This window comes from Dromiciops gliroides, chromosome 4 (genome assembly GCF_019393635.1).
Source record: "Dromiciops gliroides isolate mDroGli1 chromosome 4, mDroGli1.pri, whole genome shotgun sequence".
In the NCBI taxonomy this organism is placed as follows: Eukaryota; Metazoa; Chordata; class Mammalia; order Microbiotheria; family Microbiotheriidae; genus Dromiciops; species Dromiciops gliroides.
The window spans coordinates 190,928,354-190,954,419 of record NC_057864.1 but is presented as its reverse complement, the minus strand read 5'-3'; the positions used below and the strand labels follow the sequence as shown (position 1 = coordinate 190,954,419).

General features: G+C 43.1%; 1 protein-coding gene across 1 annotated transcript in view; it reads right to left on the bottom strand.

Moving 5' to 3' along the window:
* Positions 1 to 26,066, bottom strand: part of NMT1 (N-myristoyltransferase 1) — a 54,227-nt gene that overhangs the window by 3,866 nt on the left and 24,295 nt on the right. Inside the window, exons 2-9 of the mRNA XM_044002186.1 lie at positions 24,407 to 24,518; positions 21,217 to 21,361; positions 7,580 to 7,698; positions 6,359 to 6,450; positions 5,032 to 5,148; positions 3,720 to 3,890; positions 2,939 to 3,047; positions 606 to 776 (exon numbers count right to left, since the gene is read on the bottom strand). Of these exons, the coding sequence (XP_043858121.1) occupies positions 606 to 776; positions 2,939 to 3,047; positions 3,720 to 3,890; positions 5,032 to 5,148; positions 6,359 to 6,450; positions 7,580 to 7,698; positions 21,217 to 21,361; positions 24,407 to 24,518 (1,036 nt within the window). The remainder of the gene's footprint in view (positions 1 to 605; positions 777 to 2,938; positions 3,048 to 3,719; positions 3,891 to 5,031; positions 5,149 to 6,358; positions 6,451 to 7,579; positions 7,699 to 21,216; positions 21,362 to 24,406; positions 24,519 to 26,066) is intronic.

Sequence of the window (26,066 nt, the reverse complement as noted above, 5' to 3'; positions counted from 1 at the left end):
TAATAAGTGTCAAGTGTCTGAGGCCAGATTTGAACTCAGGTTTTCCTGAATCCAGGGCCGGTGCTCTATCCACTGCGCCACCTAGCTGCCCCCTGAAATAGTTTGCCTGGGGCAGCTAGGTGGCGCAGTGGATAGAGCACCGGCCCTGGATTCAGGAAAACCTGAGTTCAAATCTGGCCTCAGACACTTGACACTTATTAGCTGTGTGACCCTGGGCAAGTCACTTAACCCCAATTGCCTCACTTAAAAAAAATAAAAATCAAATTGCCTGCCTCACACCTATCACACACCAATTCAGACCTGTACAGTACCATTGGGTTTAGGCCAGAACCAGGCCAATCTTGGGCTCAAAGTGAATTCAGCATTCATCTGGCTTGCTGAATTCTACTGCTTGTCACCCATGAGGGAGAAAATTGGAATAGAGTGTCAGACCAATGGAAGAGTATACCCAGGACACACCAAACTCCAATGGGAAATTCCCTTCTTTTGGGGAAGGCTGGACATGGGTGACCAGGAAAGGATGTTGTGCCAATGTCCTAGCTATCCCCCATTCCAGAGCACTGGTGGAAGCCTTGGAGGGCCAGAGATCATATCCCATCCCTCACCTCCACTACAAAAGTGTCAATGATGTTCTCCTGAGGGAAGAACCAGTGCTCCACCTCTTCCTGGCTCATGACGGGGGTCAGGTGGAACTGCTTCAAGTACTTGGTCAGGAGTTGGTGCACCACTGGAATGTCCTTCTTTTCCATGGGCCGCAAACCAGACGTTTTTGGAGTCTGAAGGGAGAAGATACAGTCAGATGTGTTCTGAGGCTCCAAAGAGGACCTAACATTAAGCTCTATCTGCACCACCCAGAAATTAGATGTTGCCACAGTATATATGTGTTGTTTAGTTATGTCTGACTCTTCATGATCCCATCTGGGGTTTTATTGGCAGTGATACTGGAGTGGCTTGCCATTTCCTTCTCTAGTTCATTTTACTAGGGCAAACAGGGTTAAGTGACTTTTTGTAGGGTCACGCAGCTAGTAAGTGTCTGAGGAAGGATTTGAACTCAGGAAGAGAGGAGTCTTCCTGACTCCAGGCCCTGGTACTCTATCTACTGCAACACCTAGCTGCCCCACAGGTATATGTGCCCAAAGCGAAAGATGCCAAATTCCTCTCAGATCTAAATCCTTCCATAGTTGCTTTCTTTTTTCTTTTATTTGCAGGGCAATGAGGGTTGAGTGACTTGCCCAGGGCCACAGCTAGTAAGTGTCAAGTGTCTGAGGTCCTCCTGAATCCAGGGCCGATGCTCTATCCACTGCGCCACGTAGCTGCCCCCCATAGCCGCTTTCTTTGGGACAACCCCCTTAGCAGAATGACAAGGTGGAAGCAAATGCTATACTTTGATGTCTTTTGGGTCCTTGGGAATGGATCATGACCATGGTTAGGTCCATCATCTGAAAACAATTTGGTCACTCTGTGATGGCCTGATACAACTTGTTTTCCCAAGACCATAAAATATTTTTAAAAAATGTATCCCCCTGAGGTAAGAGGCAGCATGGCATGGTGGATAGAAATCTGGCCTTGGGGCCAGGAAGACCTGTCCCGGACACATCACAGCTGTGTGACCTTAGACAAATCATTTGATTTCTCAATGCTCCAGGCAACTCTCCAAGACTATGAAAGTTCTAGAGAAGGTAATGAGCTGCACTGGAAGAGGAGAATTCCTTACTAGGGGTTCCCTATACTCATGAAACCACAACTCCAACCCAATCCCACCTCCCAGGCTTTGAAATTCCCTGCTGTGTGGGACCTGATTCTGACTGGAAAGAGAAACCCCTGTGCCCAGATCTGGGCTGGAGCTCCTACAAGGAAACCTAACATTCTATGCAGGTCAAGGATACAGAACAGCAATGGTGGCATTCCAAACAGACGGAGAACGAGAGTTACTTTTCTCAGTGCTACACTATACCTTATTGGCTCCCAGCACCCAGTGCCTGCTCGGCAGAGTTATAGAAACCTAGCACTGAAACAGGAGGGAGGAAAGACACATTTAGAAAGGCACCAAAGTATGTCTTCTGGTAGAGGAAGAGTGCTTGAACCTGTGCTTGTCTCAGGACAGGGCATCAAGAGGCATCAAACTGGGAAGGGGAAATGAGCCATTAGCATCGAGAGTGACTCACATAACAGGTCGAGTATCTGGCACATCTAGGCCACGTTCCATGTCCAGCTCCCAGCACAGTGTGCATTCAAAGATACTTATTGATTGACCACTGAGTGGAAATGTTCTGGAGCCAAGATGGGGCTTTCTAGGATTCAGTGGCAATGGCCTCATTTTTTAAAACCAAAACAAAACCAAAATCAACCAACCCTCGAGCTCACGTAGAAAAACATGGCCTCAAGACCTGGTCTTTGCTGCTAACTCAGGCAAGTGACTTCTGTAAAATGAGAAGGCCTTATTAAATGTTCCCTAAGAGCCCTTTAAGTTCTGAAGTTCTATAATCCTATGAAACCTGAGTGGTCACCCAGCCTCCCCAGAAGAATAAGCCGGAACAAAATCTAGGGATTTAGACGTCTGTTCTAAATTCTGTGCCTGAGCCTACGAAAGCACACTCCATTCATAAGTGGTTGGCTTAATAGACAGAGAGCAATGTTATGAAGGTAGCAAGTAACATATTTGTTGGCTTGGAAATGCATTCTCATGTCTATGAATTCTATGGCAATAGATTTATCTAGCAGTTTCTCTATCTTTTGTAAAAGGGAATGGTTGGGCCATTCTTTTCAGTTCTAACATTGTCAGGTTCTAATTAGTCTTTACTTAGGCTAATATAAAAACGAGTTGGTGTAGTCTAAGTAGATGGCAACTGGTATGGAGGCTTCTCTGCCATCTGCAGAACTTGGCTTTCCATCACAGCAAGCACCACCACCACCACCCAGATGATTAAACACAACCCACCTCTGGTAGTCGGTATAACTTCATGGTGCGCTGCATGGTCATGTTCCTACTCAAATGTGAGAATTTCACTTCAATCAACTTCCGTGGGTTAAGGGACCGGTGCCAGTACCTGTAGAGACACAAGATTCCTGTGTTTAGGAGAAGTTATATAGAAGATGAGAACATGTAAGTCTCCAGATGGCCAGAAGATGGCATGAAAGACCCACACTCAACTTAAGCTTGGGATATGAACACATTTCCCAATGACTGAAAAACAGGGCCATGCTTCAAATCCTCAGATGGTTGCATCATGTGCCATGAAACATACAGCGCTTTCTCTGTCTCCTCTCCTCTCCCCCCAAAGAAGACTAAAGCTCAAAAGGCAACCCTCTTGTCTTTCCACAGCAAGCAGATGAGGAGAGAGCCAACATTCTTTTCCCTGGAACTTGGGGATATTATTTCTACTTAGAGTCTTGACAAAGTCAATGTTAACAGAATTATCACCATCATCTCTTAAATTAATCCAGTGCTTTTACTTTAAAAACATAATTCATATCTTCTATTTCAATTTATCCAAAGAAATTAGTAAGGGAGTCAATGCCAAGTTTCTCTTCCCATTTTAAAGAGAAGTTGCTCTAAGTCAAGCAGCAATTTAGGGACATGGCAAGAATGGGAACCCAGGTTTTGTGCATCCCAGTTTGGGGTCTGTATTGGGGCTTAGGAAAAGGAGAAAAATTCTTGAGGTCAAAATACAACCACTCACCAAAACTATTCCCATGACTGAGTAGGATGGGATTTTTACCTGCAAGTGCCAACAGGTTTGGGTAGTACTACCCCAGCAGTGTAAACAGCCTGGAAGATGCCCTCCAAGTGGACTCTCCGGGTGATCTCTCTAATCAGCACTGGTGCCACCCGCTTGGAACGCAATTTCTTGTGGACACACAGAAAGTTGATCTCTACCATCTTTTTCTCTCTGGAGTAGGAAAGAAAGACCAAGTTCTTGAGGAAAGAGAGAGGCCTGAAGTAACAGCTGGGAAGACCAAGCCTTTTGTCAGATACACTTTTTTCTGCCCTTCTTTTATTAATTGATATATTTAATATGGAGTAGGAATTGCTACTGTGCTTGGATGCTGGATGAGGAGCCAGCTTGCTGGATTTTATTCAGATTCATCTCCCTTCACTTCTGAGGGTCACAAAACCCACACTTCTCTGACTGGGTATTCTTCCGTCTTCCAAGGAATTCCCTGGTCTTGTTAATTCAGAACAGTTTAAGACATGTTCTTTAAGGGGAAGGTGAGGGAAGAGAATTGAAGATGAATTCTATCCATCTGGAGAAACAGAACAATGGGGAAGCTAAGCTGTCTGATTTCCAAGGTCAAAAATAATGATAATAGCTAGCACTTTGAGGTTTGCAAAGCACTTCACATGTCATTGGCACATCTGTGGCCTTGGAAGTCACCTGGCTGTCTGGGGCCCAGTGATTTCATCTATAAAATGAGTGTGTTAGATTAGATCACCTCTGAGGATCCTCCCAGCTCTAAAAGCCATGATCCTATGACCATCACCAGGTCACACCAGGGAGGTGGGGCGGTGCTGGGAATAAAAAGGACAAAAGCTCAAACTTCAATTTTTTTTTTTTCAGGGCAATGAGGGTTAAGTGACTTGCCCAGGGTTACACAGCTAGTAAGTGTCAAGTGTCTGAGGCCGGATTTGAACTCAGGTCCTCCTGAATCCAGGGCCAGTGCTTTACCACTGTGCCACCTAGCTGCCCCCTCAAACTTCAATTTCAAACAATTTGTACCTGTATCCAGTTTGGGGGCTCACTTTCTCTTCCATTTCTAAATTTGCACAAATGAGAATTTACAGCTAGGTCAGGAACGCAAAGAAGTTGCCCTCTCCGTGTTCCAGCGTGCCACCTTGGCTGAGCGCCCTGCAGGACGCTTCCAGTCACAAATGACAGTAACAGCAGCATCTCAGAGTAGAACAGGAGGTTCCTGTTATGGAAATGTCCCTAAGTTTGGACATCATCTTTCCTTCCTCCTCCACTGTTTCCTTGACCCCATTATCTCCATGGGAGAACAAGAAGAGCCTGCCTGGGAAAGAGTGAGACTTACGTGTCGTAGATGTGGATGCTTGCAGGAATGGCACTGATGAAGCCCACCAGTTTCTTGCTTGAGATGACTCGGACTCCACAGTGCCACTGGGGAAGCCAGCCTGGCGGGCGAAGAGCCCTGGAAGGTGGAAGAGAAGACCCTGCTGGGCTGTGCCATGACTGAAGGGCAGTGATTCCATTCTTACACCACACTCCTACATCCAAAGGCTGCTTCTTTTTAGGGCAGAATCCCCTCAATGCAACTGGGACATGAGACAGCCCCTTCTGCCAGCTCATCTCTCTTGCCTTTATCATTTCTCTTAAACCGTTCTCACCTAGTTTGAAATTTAGCCAGAAGAAATTATCCACTTCTTTCTCACCTACTCTGCCAGCCTTATCCTCTACTGACCACAAAGCAATGAACAGTAGAATCAATGAAGTGCTTTTGCAGAAAGGCTTCAAATTTAAATGGAGATGAAATCATTTAATCCTGAAGAATGGGTAGATCAAAGAACAAGTCACAGAAGTGACAGATCATTTCAGCAACATACCAAAACTTTGTGGATACAGCCTACTTACTTTACCATTTCAAAACAGAAGTTTTCCTTTCAGTGTTTCACTGACCAACAAATCCCTATGGCTAGCAGCTTGCCCTCAATCTCCTTTAGTCTCAATTTTTTTTTTTTTTTTGGGGGGGGTTTAGACAAAAGAGAAATTTATTCAGATAGCTCAACTTAAGGAAACATAAAAGCAGATGAAACATTCAGCAAATAAACCATTTTCAAGCAAACAAAGGCTCAGATAACATGAGGCATTTTTCCTTCACACCCTCTCAAATGTTACAATGTTCCTGGGCCTGCTGTCTTAGGCCTCTTCTTAATTCTCTGCTGTTTTCCTCTCACTTTCCTCAGTGGTCATCCTAGACCCTGGCCAATGAAAGACCTTGCTAATTAAGGCTATGAGGTCCTCATTTTCACTTAACTAAGTATGCTTCCTTAGCTGCTTAGAAATCAGGGTGGGGGGGAAATTCCCTTCCCTTTCCTCAAAATGGCTTTTCCACTCATTTGCCCTTTAACAAAAGCAAGGGTACTAGTAAGGCACACAAATCCTGTCTTCTCCTAAGGTTCATTGTCCATCACTACAACCTCAATGACTTCAATGGTTTCAATACTCCATTCAAGATTAAGTTCTTCTGCTTTCACTCAGTCTTCAGTGGACAGGTGATATCTGCATTAGGCACTGAAAATGATCCCATAATTCTTTCCATCTAATCTGTCATTCTGAAATGGACAGCAGTAGTTGGTGCCCAGAATCCACCATCTCCCACTCTGCCTGCACTCAAAACTTACCACAAAAGGAACTCTGGTGAGTAATCAAATCGGAACATATTGTCATCATCTTCCACATAGTTTTCATTCAGGAGGGTGTACAGTTCTTTCAGCTGAAGAGAGAAAAGGGAATCTATTAAAGAGCTGCTGTTGCTATATGAGGGATCACGTCTGGCCTCCTTTGATTTGCACAAGGCTGGACACTTTAAGTATGAAGATGAAACTCTGAATTTCTTTACCCCAAATTTGGCAGAGAATCTAGAAACAAATGTCATGTTGATGATGGAAAGCTGAGGCAAAGAGGGATGCAGTTGTGGTCTCAAAATTGGTTAGTGGGAGAGTAATAACACTGTTTACCTTGAGCTGAACCCACTACAACCAAAGAGATATGTGAGTATTCCCATTTACTATGTGTAAATATTTTAGGGAAAACTGTAATTCTTGGAGAATGGTTTTAAAATACTGTTCTGAGTAAAATCACAACTGATTCCCACTATGCCCTGGTTACCAGTCTTTGGCCCAACAAAAAACATTGGCTCACCCTGCCTTCTTGTGGAGTCCTCATTTGTTACCTGTTACCAAGAGACCTGAATTTGGTATTAAAATCTAGAAATGCAGAATGGTCTCTACCACTATTTCCAAAGATCCTAATGAGTGGAGATGCCCCAGTAAAATAAACATGCTTAGGGGAATTCAGGGTAAGTGAGGGCAGAAAGACACCTTCATAAAATCATCAGTCAGAAAAGTATTTGCCTGTTTCCTGCTTGAGGATATTAGGCATCTCAGAGAACCATGCCTTTGTGCCATGCCTTCTCCCCATGAGAAGTCCAAGGACTTTTTCTTGGTTTCCTTTCCCTAGCACCTAAATAAAATATTATTTTGTTTTATTCTATAAAATTATCAGTCAGATCCAGACTAGAGGACAAAGGGCGGGGTGGGGTGGGTGGAGGAATGGCATTTGAATAAGGTAGCAGAGGAAGACAGCCTTCAATCTGTCAGGAAAAAACAGACAAGTTCACAAGGGGTCTTAGGAAGTTCTTGAGCAAAGTATAGAGTCTACTTTGAATCTCGTTTATTTGTTTCAGCTGTGAAAGTGGATTTTTTTTTTCTCCCCCCCTCCCCTCCCCCCCAAAAGAAGAAGCCCTGAGCAAAAGCAATCTCAGAATGGTTCTTTCAGGTGGGATTACTTTCAGGTCTTACCCCCTTCTAAATATTTGCTAACTGGGTCCAACCCCTACTTACCACGCCTCGGTCCCCTAGGTCCAAGGCATCCCAGGTGAAGCCCTGAGGCAGGGTATAGGGCTCTTGACGAATATTGTCTTTGTCAGGTTCCACAGGACCATGGGTATTCACTACTTCTCCTACAAGAAGGAAATAGGGATAAGACTTTCTTCCTTTGTGCCAATCCATTTTAAGTCAGTCTCAGCTCATAATCAGGTAAAGTAAGTTATTCGTGTTCCTGATCCAGGAGCACAGACTGTATTAGCACATGCTGGAACAGTAGCCAATTTCCATAGCTATTCCTGGCCTGGAACCTCAGGCTGTCGTGCCTTCACCTCAGGATAATTATTAGGATCCAAGAATGGTGAATTTTTGAAATCCTTTAAAAATGTTCCTTTAGTAACCAAATAACAAATATTTGTTTCCAAAAACTTGGCATTTTCTCTCTTGGCCACTGCAAGAGGATTTAGAAAGAGTTCATTTCAACAAGACTGTTTTTGTGTAAAGAGCTACAATGACTTGTAGGGAGGGCACTTTCTTGGATCAAGCCATCCTTTTTCAGGCGCCAGGCTCAATGTCCTTGATGCCAGCCCTGGTTTTCAGAGAAGTGAATTAGTCTGTTACCCATTGCCAATCGAGGGTCCTTCATTATTTGTAGGGTTCCCTCAAAAGTGGCCCTCCTATTGAAACAGTGACTTACTTCTCACAAGTGCCCATGCTCTTCCAAGAAGTGACCCTCCTGGGCAGAGATCTGAATCCCAATACAAAAGTTCCTTTTAAGCACAATAACAACGTGGGGCATGCTTAGACAGTACAAAAAGCCAAGGCCTTGGGTTCTCTACCTAGACTTGTTCCTAAATGAACTCTGGTGAATCGACCAACTCACTCTGTGTATTTTGGGAAACCAAAGATTTTACCCTCAAGGATTAAAAAAAAAAGTTTTGTGGTATATACTATTTCCCAACAAAGCAAGGTTATAAAAATGCTCTTCAAGTCACTTCCCTGCTCAAGAAGCCAGGGGAGCATGGATGGTCAACTGTACCCAACCCAAACTCCTCTTCAGGCATTTAAGAACCCTTAAGAAGTGACACAATTCCTGACGTCTCCTCTCATTACTTTACACTAACTACTCCCCTCCCCAAGTCCATCCTCATCCCCTCACATTGAACTATTTGGCTAATAATGGACCCTTCATATTTTTGCTCATTTGTTCCTGAAACCTGAAATGTTCTTGTGCTCCTTTTTGCTGACAGACACAAAACCTGATGATTTACAATGGGTTAGCCTTCTCTCTCATGTGTTTATAGACTGTTCTAATCCTCAAAGAACCCCACGAACCTTCTTTGTTCCCTAGGCCTGACCAGTTGTTTAAGAACCTCTGAAGCAAGTCAGCCTCCTTAAGGGATGTTAGATAGTCTGTGGAAGAGAAAGATGAAGAGCACAGGAGGAACCATGTATCGTTGTTGTAGTACTTGGTGAGGGAACCGGCAAATTCTCCCCAAATTTTAAAAAGGGAGGGGGAAGGTAAGGAGATTGCTTATGTATAGCAAGCTGGATAGAGAAGGGGAGAAGGGAACAGGCATTTATATAGGGTCTACTATGTGCCAAGCATTGTACTAAGAGCTTTACCAAAAAAAATCATCATTTGATATCTAGGTACTATGGAAGAATAGCAGCTGGGACACCTAGACATTCAGAAAAGAAAAAACCCAAGGTGCATCTAGGTGAAGCAGTGGATAAAGCACTGGCCCTGGATTCAGGAAGACCTGAGTTCAAATCCGGCCTCAGACACTTGACACTTACTAGCTGTGTGACCCTGGGCAAGTCACTTAACCCTCATTGCCCCACCAAAAAAAAAAAAGAAAGAAAGAAAGAAAAGAAAAAACCCAAGAAAGAAAGCAGGAGTAAAAACTGTGGCCTTCAATGTCTATATACAAATGCCCAAAGTTGTAACAAGCAAGAGATACTAGAGATTACAACATGTGGCAGATACATGTGACTTGGGAAAAATCCGTAACTGAATTATGGCTCTGGATGGGTATAACTTACTTAAAAACCAAACAAAATAAAACCCAAAACACAGGATAGGCAAGAGGGGTGAGTTGCATTATAAGTTAAAATATATCAATGTGAAGAACCCAGGAAGCAGTGAGGGGAAACATAACAGACAAAATATTTCAGTGAAAATCAAAGAAGAGAAAAACAGAAGTGATGTCATTGGAGCATATATTGGCAGAGAGGCATGCTATGGTAGTGATGAGGCAATTATCCACACATCTGCTGTCTGTCTGTACACTCCCCCAAACTTCCCATCCCTCCCCCCCCCCCCAAGCAGAAGCAGCTAATAACTTCTTGATTTGTCTTCATGATGATTTCATCCTTCAAAAGGTAGAGGAATCAACAAGGGAAAATTCTATCTTGGATCTGATTCTCATTCTGGAGTGGAAGTTATGGAAACCATAGAAGGAAGGAGATACCCCATTTTAGAATTTGTAACAGAGAAGAGCAAATCTGGGCAGACTTGACATGTACCCTCGATTTTGGGAAAGCAGATTGCAAAGTGTTCAGAGGAAAGATTCCATGAACTAAAATGTTTCAGGGGAATTTAGCCCAGGAGGGAGCAGAGATGCTCAAGAATGAAATTCTTCTTCTTCTTTTTTTTTTTTTGCAGGGCAACAGGGGTTAAGTGACTTGCCCAGGGTCACACAGCTAGTAAGTGTCAAGTGTCTGAGGCCGGGTTTGAACTCACGTCCTCCTGAATCCAGGGCCGGTGCTTTAGCCACTGCACTACCTAGCTGCCCCGATTTATTTTTAAAACTATAATGAAAAAAAAAAAGCTATAATAGAAGGAAAAGGAAGGTCATGGAGGGGAAAGGACCTTTGCTTGGGGGAGATGGGACAATAACTGACAACCAAGGGCAGCTAGGTGGTGCAGTGGATAAAGCACTGGCCCTGGATTCAGGAGGATCTCAGTTCAAATCCAACCTCAGACACTTGACACTTTCTTGCTGTGTGACCCTGGGCAAGTCACTTAACCCTCATTGCCCCGCAAAAAGAAAAAGAAGAAAAAGGAAAAAAAAAAGACAACCAAGAGAAGGAAAAGCTGCTCAATTCTTAGTTTGGGTTTTTTTTTTTTCTGTACAGGAGAATGACCCATACACTGAAAATCACAGAACAAAAATAATCAACAGGAAGTTGATAGTTAAGATAAGTAAGGAGGGGGCAGCTAGGTGGTGCAGTGGATAGAGCCCTGGATTCAGGAAGACCTGAGTTCAAATCCGGCCTCAAACACTTAACACTTACTAGCTGTGTGACCCTGGGCAAGTCACTTAACCCTCAATTGCCCCACTAAAAAAAATAAAAATAAAAATAAAAATAAAAAACCAAAACAAACAACAACAAAAAAGATAAGTAAGGAGACATTAAAAGAGCACTTGGCTACTCTTGATGAATTCAAGTCACTTGGCCCAGATGAATGACAGCTTTGGGTCCAGAAATAACTTGCAATCTATGCTACTATTGGTAATATATGAAAGATCACGGAAAACGAGAAAGGTACCACAAGGTTGGAGAAAGGCAAATGTCATCCTGATTTTCAAAATAAGGAAAGAACAGAGCCTGTAAAATCTGGGTCAGTGAGCTTGACTTCAATTCCTGAGAAAAAGGAAAGAATGGATTATTACAAGGGGAGCAATGATTACAAAGAGCCCCCCGGCTTCATCCAGACTTAAATTATGTGTTTGTCATTGGACTCAGACTTTGGAGGAGAGAACTAAGACTAAGAACTGCTTGGCTCTGCCTCCTTCTTGATTTAGTTTCAAGAAATCTTTGACAAACTAGGTATCTTAGGCATGATCATGAGACTCCATAGTCCCTTCCTCTAACAGCCCAGAAAGGCCCATGTGTTCCATCTTAATGCAGTGCATTGTTGCTTTTTTTTTTTTTTTTGACTGCTACAAAATGCTGCTGACACACTGAGCTTTGTTGTTGCTCAGTTTCAGTCGTGTCTGACTCTTCATGTCACCCTTGTGATGTCCCAGGTCCTCTTCAGAGGAAGGAAGGATGAACAACAACAAACCATACTAACCTTTTTTCTTTCCTGTAAGGACTGCTAAACTAGCAGATGAGGAGAATGCAGTGAATACAGCTGACCTAGATTTTAGCAAAGCATTTGATAAAGCACCTCATGCTATTCTTAAAGAGATGCAGAGATATGTAATAGACAAGACAATCAGATGGATTCAAAATTGGTTGGATGTCCAGGGCACTGGCCCTGGATTCAGGAGGACCTGAGTTCAAATCTGATTTTAGACACTTGACACTGACTAGCTTGTGACCCTGGGCAAGTCACTTAACCCTCATTGCTCCACCAAAAAACCCAAAACAAAAAAAAACAAACAAAAAAAGAAAGCAGATGTGATCAAGTGCCAAGGCTAAACAAGGTGCCCATGAAGATAATGCTTGCCTCTTCAAAAATGTCACAGCCATATTGCAGCAGCCAAACCTTCAACTCATTCTTGATGCTGCCACAATCCTGGCTACTGGACTTCATGTGAAGCAGCTTGTGACCTTGGAACCCTCCAAGGATGATCCTAGTCAACACCCCTTAACCCTCCCCACCCCCTGCCCCAGTAAACTATGGCTGCAGGTATCTTGCTTTCTTGCCTTTTTTTTTTTTTAATTTTAAATTTAAAGCTGGGTTTGAAAAAACAAGCAATTGATAAAAACCACATGTGAAAATCAATACCATAACAGATTGCTCTCTGCAGTATGGATTTGTACGGACTGCCCCAGCAACAGACATGCCCAGAGATCTCAAACTCAGAAACTGGGAACTCAAGAAGCACAGCTTAGATCAAAGAACCTCAATCCTGAGACGGCTCCTCTCCTGAAGAGAGCACTTCTGTGCCCCTCTGCCCCACAATGGCTTGCCTCTCACCACTCAGGCTGGTGTTGGTCATTTAGTTGATAAGATGTGCAGAAGAAAAGGAGAGAAAAAGAACAAAGCTGCTACAGCGTGTCTACCGTGTAAACACCAAAGACAGAGGTGAGACCCCTGGGAGAATCATAGCCTGTGTTCCTGGGCCTGGAAGCCAGGCTCCTGCCCTGGACTCTGAGGAATGGAGTTTTATTTTGGCTACTTCCTTGGGCAACTCAATCCTTATCATCCCTCCTGGACAGGACAACACTTCCTATGAATGTTTTGGCATCAAATAAAGTTCACACTTTAAAAAGCCCATAGAGGCCTCTGCTGGTTTTCTTCCCTCTCGTCCCCCAGCACTCACAGGCTCAGCCAGTACTTGCTTGCTAGATTGCTTCATCCTTTTCTCTTGAGTGGCTTTAGGTAGATATGAAAGGCTGGATCTCCTCTGCTCTCATCATCTCCTCCCCAGCAGGGATAAGCAGGTCTACTTCTGTGCTCCTTCCCTCTACACTGCCTGACTGTCTCTGACCCAGCCCTCTGGGCAAGGGCTCTCAGACTACCAAGGGAACTTTTATACATTCACATAAATTAAATAATTATAAAACATTTCTATACAATTTTGTAAATTTATAAACTTTCGTAAAGTCCAATTGATTTGGAATCAGTGGATTCTTTGACTAAAGCAAGGGTCCCAGTATTTCCTTCGCAGGGCTGTCATGGAATAATAAATAAGGTTTCTCTGCTTTTCTAGCACACTTCTGACAAAGGAGAGCTATCAAAGGCATGAAAAATGGAGGGCTCACTTCAGTCTATGGCTTGAAAAATATGGTTAGCTGTTGGGTCCAAAGCAAGTGATCAAGAACTTAAGGGAAAGTCTGGGGGTGTTCTTCCAGCACTACCAGACAAACCAAGTGTTGGATCTGGAGTCACGGAAGCTAGGTTCAAATCCTTTCTGATGCCAACCAAGCAGTGTGACTGATAGGAACAATACTGCCTAAGGTTGGAAGTGACTGCTGACACAGTTTCCCAGTCACCTAAGGTTATAAAAAGCCCAACAGACAAGTACTCGGTGCTCTCTGGTCTTGGTGGTCTCTCCTCCTGCCATGTAAGTCAACATAGTGAACAAAGTGTCCAGATGAACCAATGCTGTCCATTTGCTGAAGAACCTTTCTATAGAAATTTATGAAACTTCCTTCTATAAAATGTTATATATCATCTACGACTGTCTCATTCTAATCCTGAGCCATCAGACAGTCCCAAGTCAGGCCTGAACCAAAATATTTGGCACAGCCAGCAGGGTTTGTATAGAATGACTTAGTGGCTGACTTCTTGGTTGACATGGGAGAATGTTGATCAGATGACTTGATAAGCACTCTGGAACTTAGTAACCACTGCTTCTAGCCACATACTTTGAATTCTCTCAAGGGAGAGAAAAGAGATCCTCCCCAGTGATGTGATGAGATCAGTCCACTGAGTGGCTAAGGAAATTGACAGGGAAAGTAAAGGAAAACTTTCCCAGGTTGTTGCTAACATCCTAAGAAAAGCTAGATTGCCAAAATAACGAAAATGAATGCAAACTGCCCACATGAAATTTGGCAATTAAAGCTAGAGAAGAATGTGTTCTGGGTCTTTAAGAACAATACTCTGAAGGCACAGAGGCAACTCATGAACCTAGTCAAAATTATCTGGAAATGGGGCAGCTAGGTGGCACAGTGGATAGAGCACCGGCCCTGGATTCAGGAGGACCTGAGTTCAAATTCAGCCTCAGACACTTGACACTTACTAGCTGTGTGACCCTGGGCAAGTCACTTAACCCCAATTGCCTCACCAAAAAACAAACAAACAAACAAACAAAAATTATCTGGAAAGAGGGAAGTTTAGTTGTTTGGTTTGAGACAGGCCCATATAAATGTTAGGCTGGTGTCTATAATAGACAACATTTTATTTGTTGTATTTAATAACTGTTATGATTTTAACCTCCAGGCCCAGATATGCTAGGTATAGGCCTTCCCTAAAGACTGTTATTTTGGGGGATAGTCTATAAGCTGTGTGGAATGGACTGTTCTGAACTCTTTAGATGGCATTTAGGGAGCCATTAGGAACTATATTACATGGTCTTTGGTGAGACCAGTGCAAGCTACAATGAGAAGCCCTTGAAAGGACACTATCTGAGCCTTCCCAGAGAACTTTCCATGATTGAAGACGTGGTCAAATAGGACCAAGTTAATCTGAGGACAGCAAATAGTTAACTGGAAGTATGACAGGAGATAATTAACTGACTTTTGGGGCAACATAGAATCCATTGCTCCCCTTGATGGGGGAGGGGCAGCTAGGTGGCATAGTAGAGCACCAGCCCTAGATTCAGGAGGACCTGAATTCAAATCCAGCTTGAGACACTTACTAGCTATGTGACCCTGGGCAAGTCACTTAACCCTCATTGCCCCTCAAAAAGAAAAAAAAAGATAGAGGTGGTGGCGGCAGCAGCTTCAGAGAAGACTGGCCACTAAGCCAGAAGGAACCACTTACTGGTTATACCTTAAAAGAAGTGACTCCACCTACCCTCCAATCTCTGCTGGTCGTGCTAGGATTCTGCAAACCTCTTTGGGACTTCACATCAAGATTTTGAAAAGGGACCCCCTCTACCCCAGTCATATGGGTATCTCTTTCACACGGCAGCTAGAGCATATGCACGGGCTCAGATGAACATGAGACTGGACCTCATCTCTCTGGATGCTTCTTTTGATTTGTCTCTCCTTCCCTGAGCATAGGTGAGTGAAAAGCATAGGAGGTGAGATGGATGTTCATCGCCACGGTGTCAGTCTCTTGAATTCTTGGGTCCCCAGTCAAGGCTGACTTGTAGCAAGTTTCTACAACTACACACACACACACACACACACACACACACACACACACCCTTTTTAGGGTGCACATTAGGCTGACCACTGACCAATAGGAGGAGCAAAAGTTGTGGCTATGCCTTCCCAAATAGCATTAATGAGTTTAACTAACCAGAAGCAGGTGGCTTGTAGGCAGCAACAGGGACTGGGAATTCTGGGGAGGTGCCTGGCTTTCTAACAACAGGGTGGTCAAACTGTATAACTAACTATTCAGTCACTGTGGAAAGAGGCAGTCTTTCAGGAGAAGCCTCTAAAAGGACAAAGATTTGATATCTCTTCCCCCTTATCAGGGTTCCTAGGGAAGGGGAGGTCCCACCTTGTGAGTAAGGGATCACTGGTGGTATAGATCGAGTTTTTGTATCAAGTCAGGCCTCAGACAAGTTATATACAAGAGAATTTGCCCCTTAGCTACCCTCTGCATATGACCCTAGACCATAACAAGGACTGGTGACAGAGCAGAAGAATCACTACCTGTGCTATGACCCTAATGCTTTAGGTACTGCTCCTGCTAACTGTCACCATCTGACATTGGGTGATCTACTGTGAAATGGGTCTGCCATCAACCCCTCCATATGGGCTGCACTCCTTCATGGGGCAGTTTGATTTTGGGTTGTTTCTGGTTTTCCTTCTCCTCCAGTGCTCTGCCAGATAGCCCTGAGGTCAGGGGTTGTTTGCCAATAGTCTGAAGATCATTTAAGTGGCCGCAGATTCCCTAGGAGACCTTTGGGACCAAGGAAGGGACTAGAAGGAATAACATATATTAAGACTGAAAAGTCCTTGAGGTAGGCTAGGCTAGTTTTTCTAAAAGGCAATGAAACCCTTCCCAAGACTGGGGCATGAAGGCTTTAACGACTGGAATAAGCTTCCCGGTTGTCTAAGGGCACAGGGGGCTGGTGATTCTCAAGCTTGACTATGCAACTTAACACAACTCTCCTGACTAGGCATGCCTCCATGGAGAGCTGAGGGCAGCTGTGCCCACCTGAAACAACACTGTACTTTTGCTGAATCATTCTTTCCTTGTTAAATAAACTTCCCTTTGCAAAGTGTTATGTGACCTATGTGTGTCTCATTTCATTCCAGTCCTGAGCTTGAATCACTAGATTAGGCCAAAACAGTGACCACGGGCAAGTCACAACCTCTGAGAATGTCAATGTCCTCATTTGTAAAACATGGATAACAATACTTGCCCTCAGTATCTCCTAGGGTTTTTTAAGATACTGGAAAAATTTTATTCATCAGCCAATACAACATATATTAAAATTCTGTCCAAAACCACAATAGAATAATTATTTTCAGTAGAAACAAACATCAATTTCACTAATACAACAGAATATCCATAGACTATATGACAAAATGAAATAATTAATTTGTTTTGAGGAAAGACCATAGCCCTATACAGATGAGTTATATTTTATTATGACCTAAGCTTGCTGAGTCCCGATGGCTCAGAATTGTGGCATTTTACCTGGTCACTGTAGTGATTCCTAACTTCTTGTCTCAGTATTAGACAGCTAAAGAGAACCTGCTGTTCCCTAACCTCTATAGGAAACTCAGGGAGGGGTGAGAAGAATTTCAGGAAGTATGAATGATGATGAATATCTTCAACTCAAAGATTCCACAGGAAAATTCCTCTCTTTTCCTTTTCCCCTCTCTCCATTCTTCTCCCTAATCTTATTTGCCCCCCACCCTTTATTGAAGGAAACTGAAGATTATAAGATATAAAAACTCTCACCGTGGACCAAAGCACAGTAATAACACTTGAAAATATATGAGGTAGGGGCAGCCAGGTGGTGCAGTGGATAGAGCACCAGCCCTGGATTCAGGAAGACCAGAGTTCAAATCCGGCCTCAGACACTTTACACACGTACTAGCTGTGTGACCCTAGGCAAGTCACTTAACCCCAATTGCCTCACAAAAAAAGAAAGAAAGAAAGAAATACCCTGTACTAGTGTAATTGATAAACCTCTTCTGGTTCCAATCTACATTTAAAAAAAAAAAATAAAATATATGAGGTACCTAACCAATGAAGTTTAACTGTATTCATAAAAAACTCGGATTGGCAAAAATAGCAAAAAAAAGATAAAGATGATTTATATTGAGGGGGCTAAGGGGAAGACAGGCATTCTGATGCATGCTTGGCTGGTATGATGATAAATCCATCCAACCACTCTAAAAAACAATTTGCAATAAAAATAAAAGAGTTAGTAAACTATACCTACTCTTTGATCTTGTGATAAACACCACTAGACATAAGGTCCCCCAGGCCAGGCAGGAGAGGTCCCACATGTGTAAAAACATTGCTAGTAGCAAAGAAAGGGAAAGAAAGTGGAAGCCCATCAATTATGGGATAGCTGCACAAATTGGGGCACAGGAATGTAATGGAATATAACTACGCAGTAAGGAATGATGAGTATGACAACTCAGACACTCGAGAAGCCTGCAGGAAATGCTGTAGGGCCAAGGAGGCAGAAAAAAGGGGATGATCACAATAATGGAAAGGAAAAAAACACATGACTTCAGAATCTGATGAATGCAGTGTCCAACCATAACTTCAGGGGACTAGAAAAGTGGAATGGGGCACATTCCTGGCACAGAGGAAGCAGACTCTGCATGTAGAACAGGCCTCCATTTTACCAGCCAAGGCTGGTAACTTATTTTGCTTGGCTGTGCTTGTTTACAAGGTTGGCCAAGTGGTTTAATGGGAAGTGACAACAGAGTAAAAAACAATCAATTAAATACTTAAAAAGATAAAAAAAGAGGGAGAAAGGCTAGGAAAGCCAGAAGGTATCACCTATGAAAAATACCACAGGTTGCAGGGGCAGAAATGCTATATGACTGCAATGAACTATGTAGTATCTGTATTATTAATAAATATTCAGGGACTTATTTTATACCAAGGACAAAAACAATAAATTGGAAAAGAACCTACACCTAGGGTTCACTCAGAGGCAGAGTTGGGATGATGTCTCAGCTCAACAGATTGTCTTAACTTTACATGGGGTATTTATACAGATCAGCCCATTTAAAAGCCTCCCTGAATTGGTGCTGAGGGCTTCTTGGTTAATTACAGGTCTGACAGGTAGCCATCTTGACCACTCTTCTACAGAATCACACTTTTGTTGTTTGGTTGTCTCAGCCACGTCCAATTCTTCATGACCCCATTTTGGGGTGTTCTTGGCAAAGACACTGGAAGAGTTTGCCATTTCCTTCTGCAGCTTATTTTACAGATGAAGAAACTGAAGCTAAGAGGGTTAAGTGACTTGTCCAGGGTCACACAGCTAGTAAGTGTCTGAGGTTTGATTTGAACTCCAGAAGAGGAGTCTTCTTGATTCCAAGCCCAATGCTCTATCCACTTCACCATCTAGCTACCCACAGAGGATATCGAAAGTACTTTTTTGATTATACTAGAAGTTTAGTAAACTGTGTCCAAATGTTATCTTAACTTATCTTTTCTCGAAGATTTCAGGGCATCTATATGCAATTACATAGCTTTTCATGATATCCCTAAAAGGAAAGTCAATGGCTCTGCCTCCATTTAACAGACAGAGAAATCAGAGCACACAGCAACAAACTGGTCCAAGACTGCCTAAGGGGTCAATGGTGGGAGAGGTGTCCAGGTGTGGGTCAGTACCCTCTCCCCTTGGCCCTATGGTATCTCCTCATGCCAAAGTGATTGAAGCAGCCCATTTTAAAGTTCCTAAATGAACACTCAGTGAACATAGTCTGGCAAGGTTATATACATTAATTACAACATACGTCTTCACGCATTCCAGTGAATGGGGGGATAAGGCTGTGCTGTTCTAATCTCGATTACTCCTTTAGGGAGAGGTTTCCTCCCACCTCACTTCACTCTCAGGCCCAGTATTCTGTCCCAAGTCAAGGTGCCTTTGGTCATCCAAAGCCATGCAGGAGGGCTCAGCTAGTAGGCCTTCACTGAGGAAATGGCTAAGAAGTGTGGGACAAGGAGATCTGAAAAGCCAGCTGTGTGTGGTTACACACCTCAGTGCTGGCCATGAGCACCTTCAATTTCAGCTTTCCATGGCCTCCACGGCCAACCTACTCACAACAAAGGAAATCTATTGGTTTAGTTGCTTCGCTCTTCAGTGCTATGGGAATGCTGCTTACAAAGCTCACTTACTGGCAACTAGGTGGCTGGTAAGTTTCCTTCTCCCGGCTCCAAAATCCCTCCTGAACAGTGGATATCTCTTCCTGGCAAACCAGTTGAAAAACACTGACCTGAGGTGACTTTCCAAGGAACAACTACACAAATCCACACTCGGGGCTACATAGGTAGCTCAATCTGCATCTTCCAAAACAGAACGACAGAGGAGGGGCAGGGGGTTAAACTTAACCTACCTGCCCCAAGTGGGTTTTATAACAGGCTGGATTACTGCTTTCCCAATTCAGTTAAACAGAAAAAAGTTCAACAAGAGGCAGTTGGAGAAGCTGCACACACATAAATATGATCAAGCCTCAGTTGTTTGTGCTCGTTAAAAGAAGCAGATATATGAATAATTGGCTGTATTTGGTGTTGGAATATAGCATATGACTTTTTCTAATTGCATTGGAAGCAAGTTCACCCAAGAATCATAGTTTTGGTCAGCACAACCTCTTGGAAAGATGAGCTCCCTAAGCTGGTGTGAAGCTGTAATTCCTTTTCAGCTGTCCTAAATGTTCCCAGCTCAAGCTCCAAAAGGTGTCTGCTGCCCTCCTCCCTTTTGCATTTCAGGACCTAATGACCAAATCTGGGTTGCCCTGAGCCAGAATGTTATTTATTGCATCTCCTATCAGATCTGATCTTTGAAGGCTAAAGTCTGAAATTTTTCACACAGCAGTACTCCCAACTGTCCAATCATCTTAGTGATCAATCCTGTGGACTCACAGCTAGTTTCATGATACCTTTCTTGAATTGTATTAAGCAGAAGTGTACACATTAATACTGGTAGGGATGGACATATCACTCCCACTTAGGTTAGGCTGATTTTAGAATGACCATGCAGTCAGTTAACACACAGAGGAAAGAGGAATTGGTTGGGTACTATGCTAAGTGGCATAGGGAAAGCAGCCTAGGACTAAAATTTGCCATAGATAATCAAGTATTAATACCCTATCTTTGTATACAGAGATACACATATTTCTTCTGTTCTATACCAATGTATAGCTGTCCTTTGCAACTCTGTCTTCAGTGAAAATATACTACTTGGCTTTTGAAGTTCTCAATAACCTTAAAGAACCTTATTCTGAACTATTCCTCAATATTATACCTGTAAAAGATACTTTAAAAAAAAACAAAACACTAATAATAATTTTGGGGGGGCTGGGGTGGGACAATGAGGGTTAAGTGACTTGCCCAGGGTCACACAGCTAGTGTCAAGTGTCTGAGGCTGGATTTGAACTCAGGTCCTCCTGAATCCAGGGCCGGTGTTTTATCCACTGCGCCACCTAGCGGCCCCACTAATAATAATAGCGATAATGATGATGATGATGATAATAATAATAATAGCAGCTAACATTTTTATAGTGCTAGACATTGTGCTAAGCACTTAACAATTATCTCTTTTGATCTTCCCAACAATCCTGCGAGGCAGATGCTTTTAACTGCTGGGGAAGCTAAAGCAAACAGAGGTTAACCAGGCTCCCACAGCTAGTAAGGATCTGAGGTTGAATTTGAACTCAGGTCGTGCTAACTCCAGCCCCAGCCCCTCTATCCACCGTGCCACCCAAGGCTACTAGACTCATATGGTTATGAGGAAAAAGGGTGACCAGTGATGCTCCCAGTCCTCTCAGGTGCAGGTAAGGCAAGCTCTGTGTCTAAGACAAAGGAAAAGAAAGCGTACCGAGCTTAGGCACAGGCTGGGTGTCCCAAAACTGGTAACTGCGCTTGCTGGCCTCCTCCATCGTTTTGGCAGGCCCTTGGCCTACTGAGAACAGCTCAATGGCTTTCTGTATTTCCTGGATTCTCTCGGCTGGTAAAGAGTTCACCTGAGCGAGAAAAAGTTGGGGGAAGAGAAAACACAATATACTACTAAGTCATATTAACTCTCTTAAAGTACAGCAGCTTAGAATTTATTGCGAAAGAGCTCCTGGTGACAGATACTGTAGGATAATGGACTAAAGCATCGGTGGTAAGGCAGGGGCTGCAGGATTTGTATTCGATTCCTTTACATTGAAAAAATCCTTGGAAGTATCTGATTTCAAACCTTATAGTGTGAGGTGTAAAGCTTCTATTTGACCCCAGGAAGGCTTTGACTTAAATATTGGCATTTTCCCTGGGAGCCTTGCCAAAAGAAACTGAAAGCAAGGCAGCAGCTCTCTCTAGAAAAGAGGCCATGAACAGTGTGGCTTCATCACATTTTTATGCGGGTTCTTAGAATGGATGTTCAAGACTATATAGCCTAAGCAGTATTTATGGATGAATAAATGAATCAATCAATGAGCATTTATTAAGTGCCCACTGTATGTCAGGGGACTAGGCCTGAGGTGTACAACTATGTGTGTGTGTATGTGTGTGTATGTATGTATGCATGCATGCATGTATGCATGCATGTGTGTGCATGTGTGTGAGAGAGAGAATTTGGAAGGAAACTAAGGATTCTAAAGGATAAGGAAGGAAGGAATTCCAGGCCTAGGGGTGGGGGTGAGGTGTGGGGGAAGGACTATGCAAAGATATGGAGATAAAAGATGGAATGTCACCTGTGAGAAGAGCAAGGCCAATATGGCTAGACTCCAGTGTGTATGAAGGTGGGCAATGTATAAAAAGTTAGGAAAGGTAGGTTGGAACCAGTTTGTGAAGGCCTTTAAATGCCAAACAGAGTATTTGCATTCAGTCACAGAGGTAACAGGGAGGCCCTGGAGTTTACTGAGCATGAGAGGAACATGGCCAGACCTGTGCTTTAGGAATATCACTACTTACAACTCTACGGAGGATAGACTGGAGAGGGCATAGATTTGAGGCAGGGAGACCAATTAGGAGATTATTGAAGCAATCTAAACAAGAAATAACGGGGGCTTGACCATTCGAGTAGAGAGAAGGGAAACAACATGAGAAACATTGTGGAGATAGAATCAACATGATATAGCAACTGACTGGGAATGAAGGTTGAGGTGGTACAAGGTTCAGAGGCAGAGGAGCTGGGTTAAAGTCTTCCTTCTGTCACCACCCATGTGACCATGGATAAGTCACTTAATGTATGCCTTTGTTCCCTCACATGTAAAATGGAGGGAGAAGAGAACTGGACAGCCTTTAAGGTTCTTTCCAGTTGTAAATCCATAATCCTGTGAACTGAGGTACCTGGAAGAATGGTGGCACCCTTGACAGAAACAAAGGGAAACAGAGAGTCCAGATTGCATGTGTGGAGTTAGAGATGGCTTTGGAATATCTCATTTGAAATATCTAATAGGGAGCTACATGATTAGAGCTCAGGAGAAAGGCTGAGGCTAGATGAGAATCACCTTCAATTCAGTCATTTTTCTTTTCTATCCAACTTTTTGTGATCCCTTGTGGTGTTTTCTTGGCAAAGATACTTAGAGAGGTTTGCCATTCCCTTCTCCAGCTCATTTTACAGATGAGGCAAATAGGGTTAAGTGACTTGCCCAGGGTCATGCAGCCAATAAGTGTCTGAAGCCACATTTGAACTCAAGAAGAACAGTCTTCCTGACTCCAGGGCCAAAACTCTATCCAGTGTACCATCTGAGAGTCATCTATAGTATATGGACCCAAGGGAATTGATAGCCTCAGCAAGAGAGCTAGTATAGAACAAAAAGGTCTAGGAGGGAGCCCTGGCACATACCCACAGGTAGGGAGTAGGCTATGGATAATGATTCAGCAAAGGAGTCTGAGATGGATCAGATAGATAGAACCCAAGACAAAAATAGAGAAGTCAAGAAGGATGAAGACTGAGAAAAGGCTTGGCAATTAAGAAAACACTGACAACTTTGGAGAGAGAGATTTCAATTAAAGGATGAGTTTTTAGAACTCCTCTTTCCTGAATTGTTGTCAGGGACTAAAGTACATTACTTTGCCTATCTTCAAAAGTGACAAAGTGCTATCCTTTGAAAGTAGACCTAATTCTGGAAATAAAAAAACCATTCAGGGGTCAACTTTCATAAATAAACCAGGCACTGTTTAGGGTCCAAAATAAGGTGTACTCAAAGATAGATAGATAGATAGACAGATTTCCTTAGATGACTCACAAACTGGCTCGGATATAAATTCCAACAGACCACTACCCAAATATCCTGAGTCTCTGGAGGACACCTGGGGGAAGTGCACAGCCTCCCAAGGTGACAGTGGACCACAGAACTCATTTAGATGAATGACTTCCGGCCTGTTTATAAAAATGAATCTTCCAGCTTTACTGTCATAGCCAATGCTTCCATTAGTCCTGGGTTGGAACTCTGGGGAGCAAGGACCACAACTATATAGTAACCATTCAATAGCATCTGGGACAGCATAAGCAATCATGCAATAACTAAATGGTTTTTTTTTTTTTGATGACAGTGAGTAGGCCCTGGAGCCTCAGGTTTGGGGACTCACTATTGTACTTAAAACAGAGAAGTCAGTTTCCATCTAAATATTAACACGCTCAGGTCAGACACTACAGTACCAGGGACTCCTACATAGGGACTACTTCAAAGAACTCACAGGTACTAACGATAGTTTCATGAGATGGGTCTGGAAAAGCACAGGCATACAAATTCTCCATCTTGAGGAGATGTATGCATGAAGCACTAGACTTGGAATCAGAAGATGTGGGTTCAAATTTTGTCTAGGGTACTTTGTAGCTGTGTTGTCAGAGCTAAGTCACTGAACTGCTCAGAGCCTCACTTTCATCATGTATAACACAGGGATGATACCTGTACTACTTATGTCACAGGGAGGTTATGAGAGAAGTACTTCCCTAACCTCAAAGAGAGGGTGTTCGTTTGTTTTTAAAGCAAGTAAAAATTGATGGAGAAAACCAATATTTCCCTTAAAACACTCTTATCTGAGAAAATCTCTGGGCCCTTGGGAAATAGGTCCTTTACCTTCACCGGCTGGTCCTGGGCAGAATCCAATGTTTCATTGCTTTTTTCTTTCTTCTTTTTCTGCTTCTTTTTCTTCTTTTTGGCTCCACTGTCATTGGCTGGACTCAAACCACTGTAAGACAAAGTAAATACCAATGTAGGATTTAAGAAAAATAACCAGTTTGGGACCACACTGACTCATACAGAAAACTCTGCTCTGCCAGGCCTCTTTGTGAATATGGACCAATGGCTTCCTGAAGTTGCTGAATCTGAGCCCCCCCCATGGGGCATTTAGGAGAGCATTGGGGAATACAGTTCTTCCTTACTATTCCAAAGGGGAGGCCAAATGAAGAATACCCCATTTATGGGGAGGGGTTTTTTCATTCCTACTCCTAATTCAGATGGTGTGTTCGTTTTCTTCTTTAGGTACCTTTACTGTGGGACTGAGTTTAAACAACAACCAATGGCATGGTCAGAAACTTCTGCCTCACCTGTCACTAACACCCCTTTAGATCACTCAATTAGACAGGATGATAGTCAAGTCACGGCACTCTCTTTAACCAGTAACGCTCTTCTCTGTTTACTCTGGCCTTCCCTTTCTCTTCCCCCACTGATCCATTAGGTTACGAGTTTCCCCAGCTGGACCTAATGCACAAAACAGCAATGGAAAGTGGGGGATGGGGAGGGGAGATTGAGAGAACAGCAGTTCAGCTCCTCTGTGACTTGTAGGGAGCACAAGTCTACAGCCAGGGCATGGTGAAATCAAACACTCATAATGAAAATGGGCATGCAGATGGACATCGTGCGCAAAGCCCTACATATGCCAGGAAGGTGGTAATGTGGAAGAACCTGTGGGATAGGAGAAATTTACAGTCCAGTGGAAGAGACAAGACACATTAAACACAAAAGAACACAAAGAAGATATACCAAGGTCATTCTGACACTAGTGGAAGGAACTAACTAGTAGCAGCCAAGTAGGTGTAGTTAGCAAACAGTTTACCTCCTTTGTTCAACAGCCATCCTTGTGGGAGGTACCTCAGGAGACAAAGAACTATTGGGCATAACATTGACGATCCCTGTCATTTGCTTGCGGATAGTTTTGCCTTCATTCTGAACACTATGACTCTTCATGCAGCCCAAAATGGTATGAAATTTCTTGGCTGCCCCACAGATTGGCTCATGTGGCTCATGTGGAAGTTGTAACCCTCCCCACTAAACCTCCCAGATCATTATCAAAGGAACTAGTAATCTCTCTGGCTAGTTATCTCTTCTCCACCCAAGTATAAGACATTTATCTCTATTAAATATCACCTTATTCACTTTAGCCAAATGTTCTAACCTGTCAAAATTCTTTTGGATCTTGCCTCTATCATCCGGTGCTAAAGAACAGAATGAAAAAATTTTACTAAATGTTTGCTGAAATCCAGTTAAACAAAGACTAGAGCATTCTCTGGATTTATTGGTTTAGGAAGGTGAGTCTGTCATGACCTTTTCTTAATGAAGCCATGTTGGGGACCTTTGAGATCACCACTTCCTTTTCTAGATGCTCACTTACTATACCTTTAGTAACATATTCTAGGAACTGAAGTCGAGTTCACTGGCTTATAAGTGTGTGTACGAAAAAATTTTTAAATTCAAAATAAAAATAAATAAATAAAAAGAAGTGTGTGTACAGACTCTA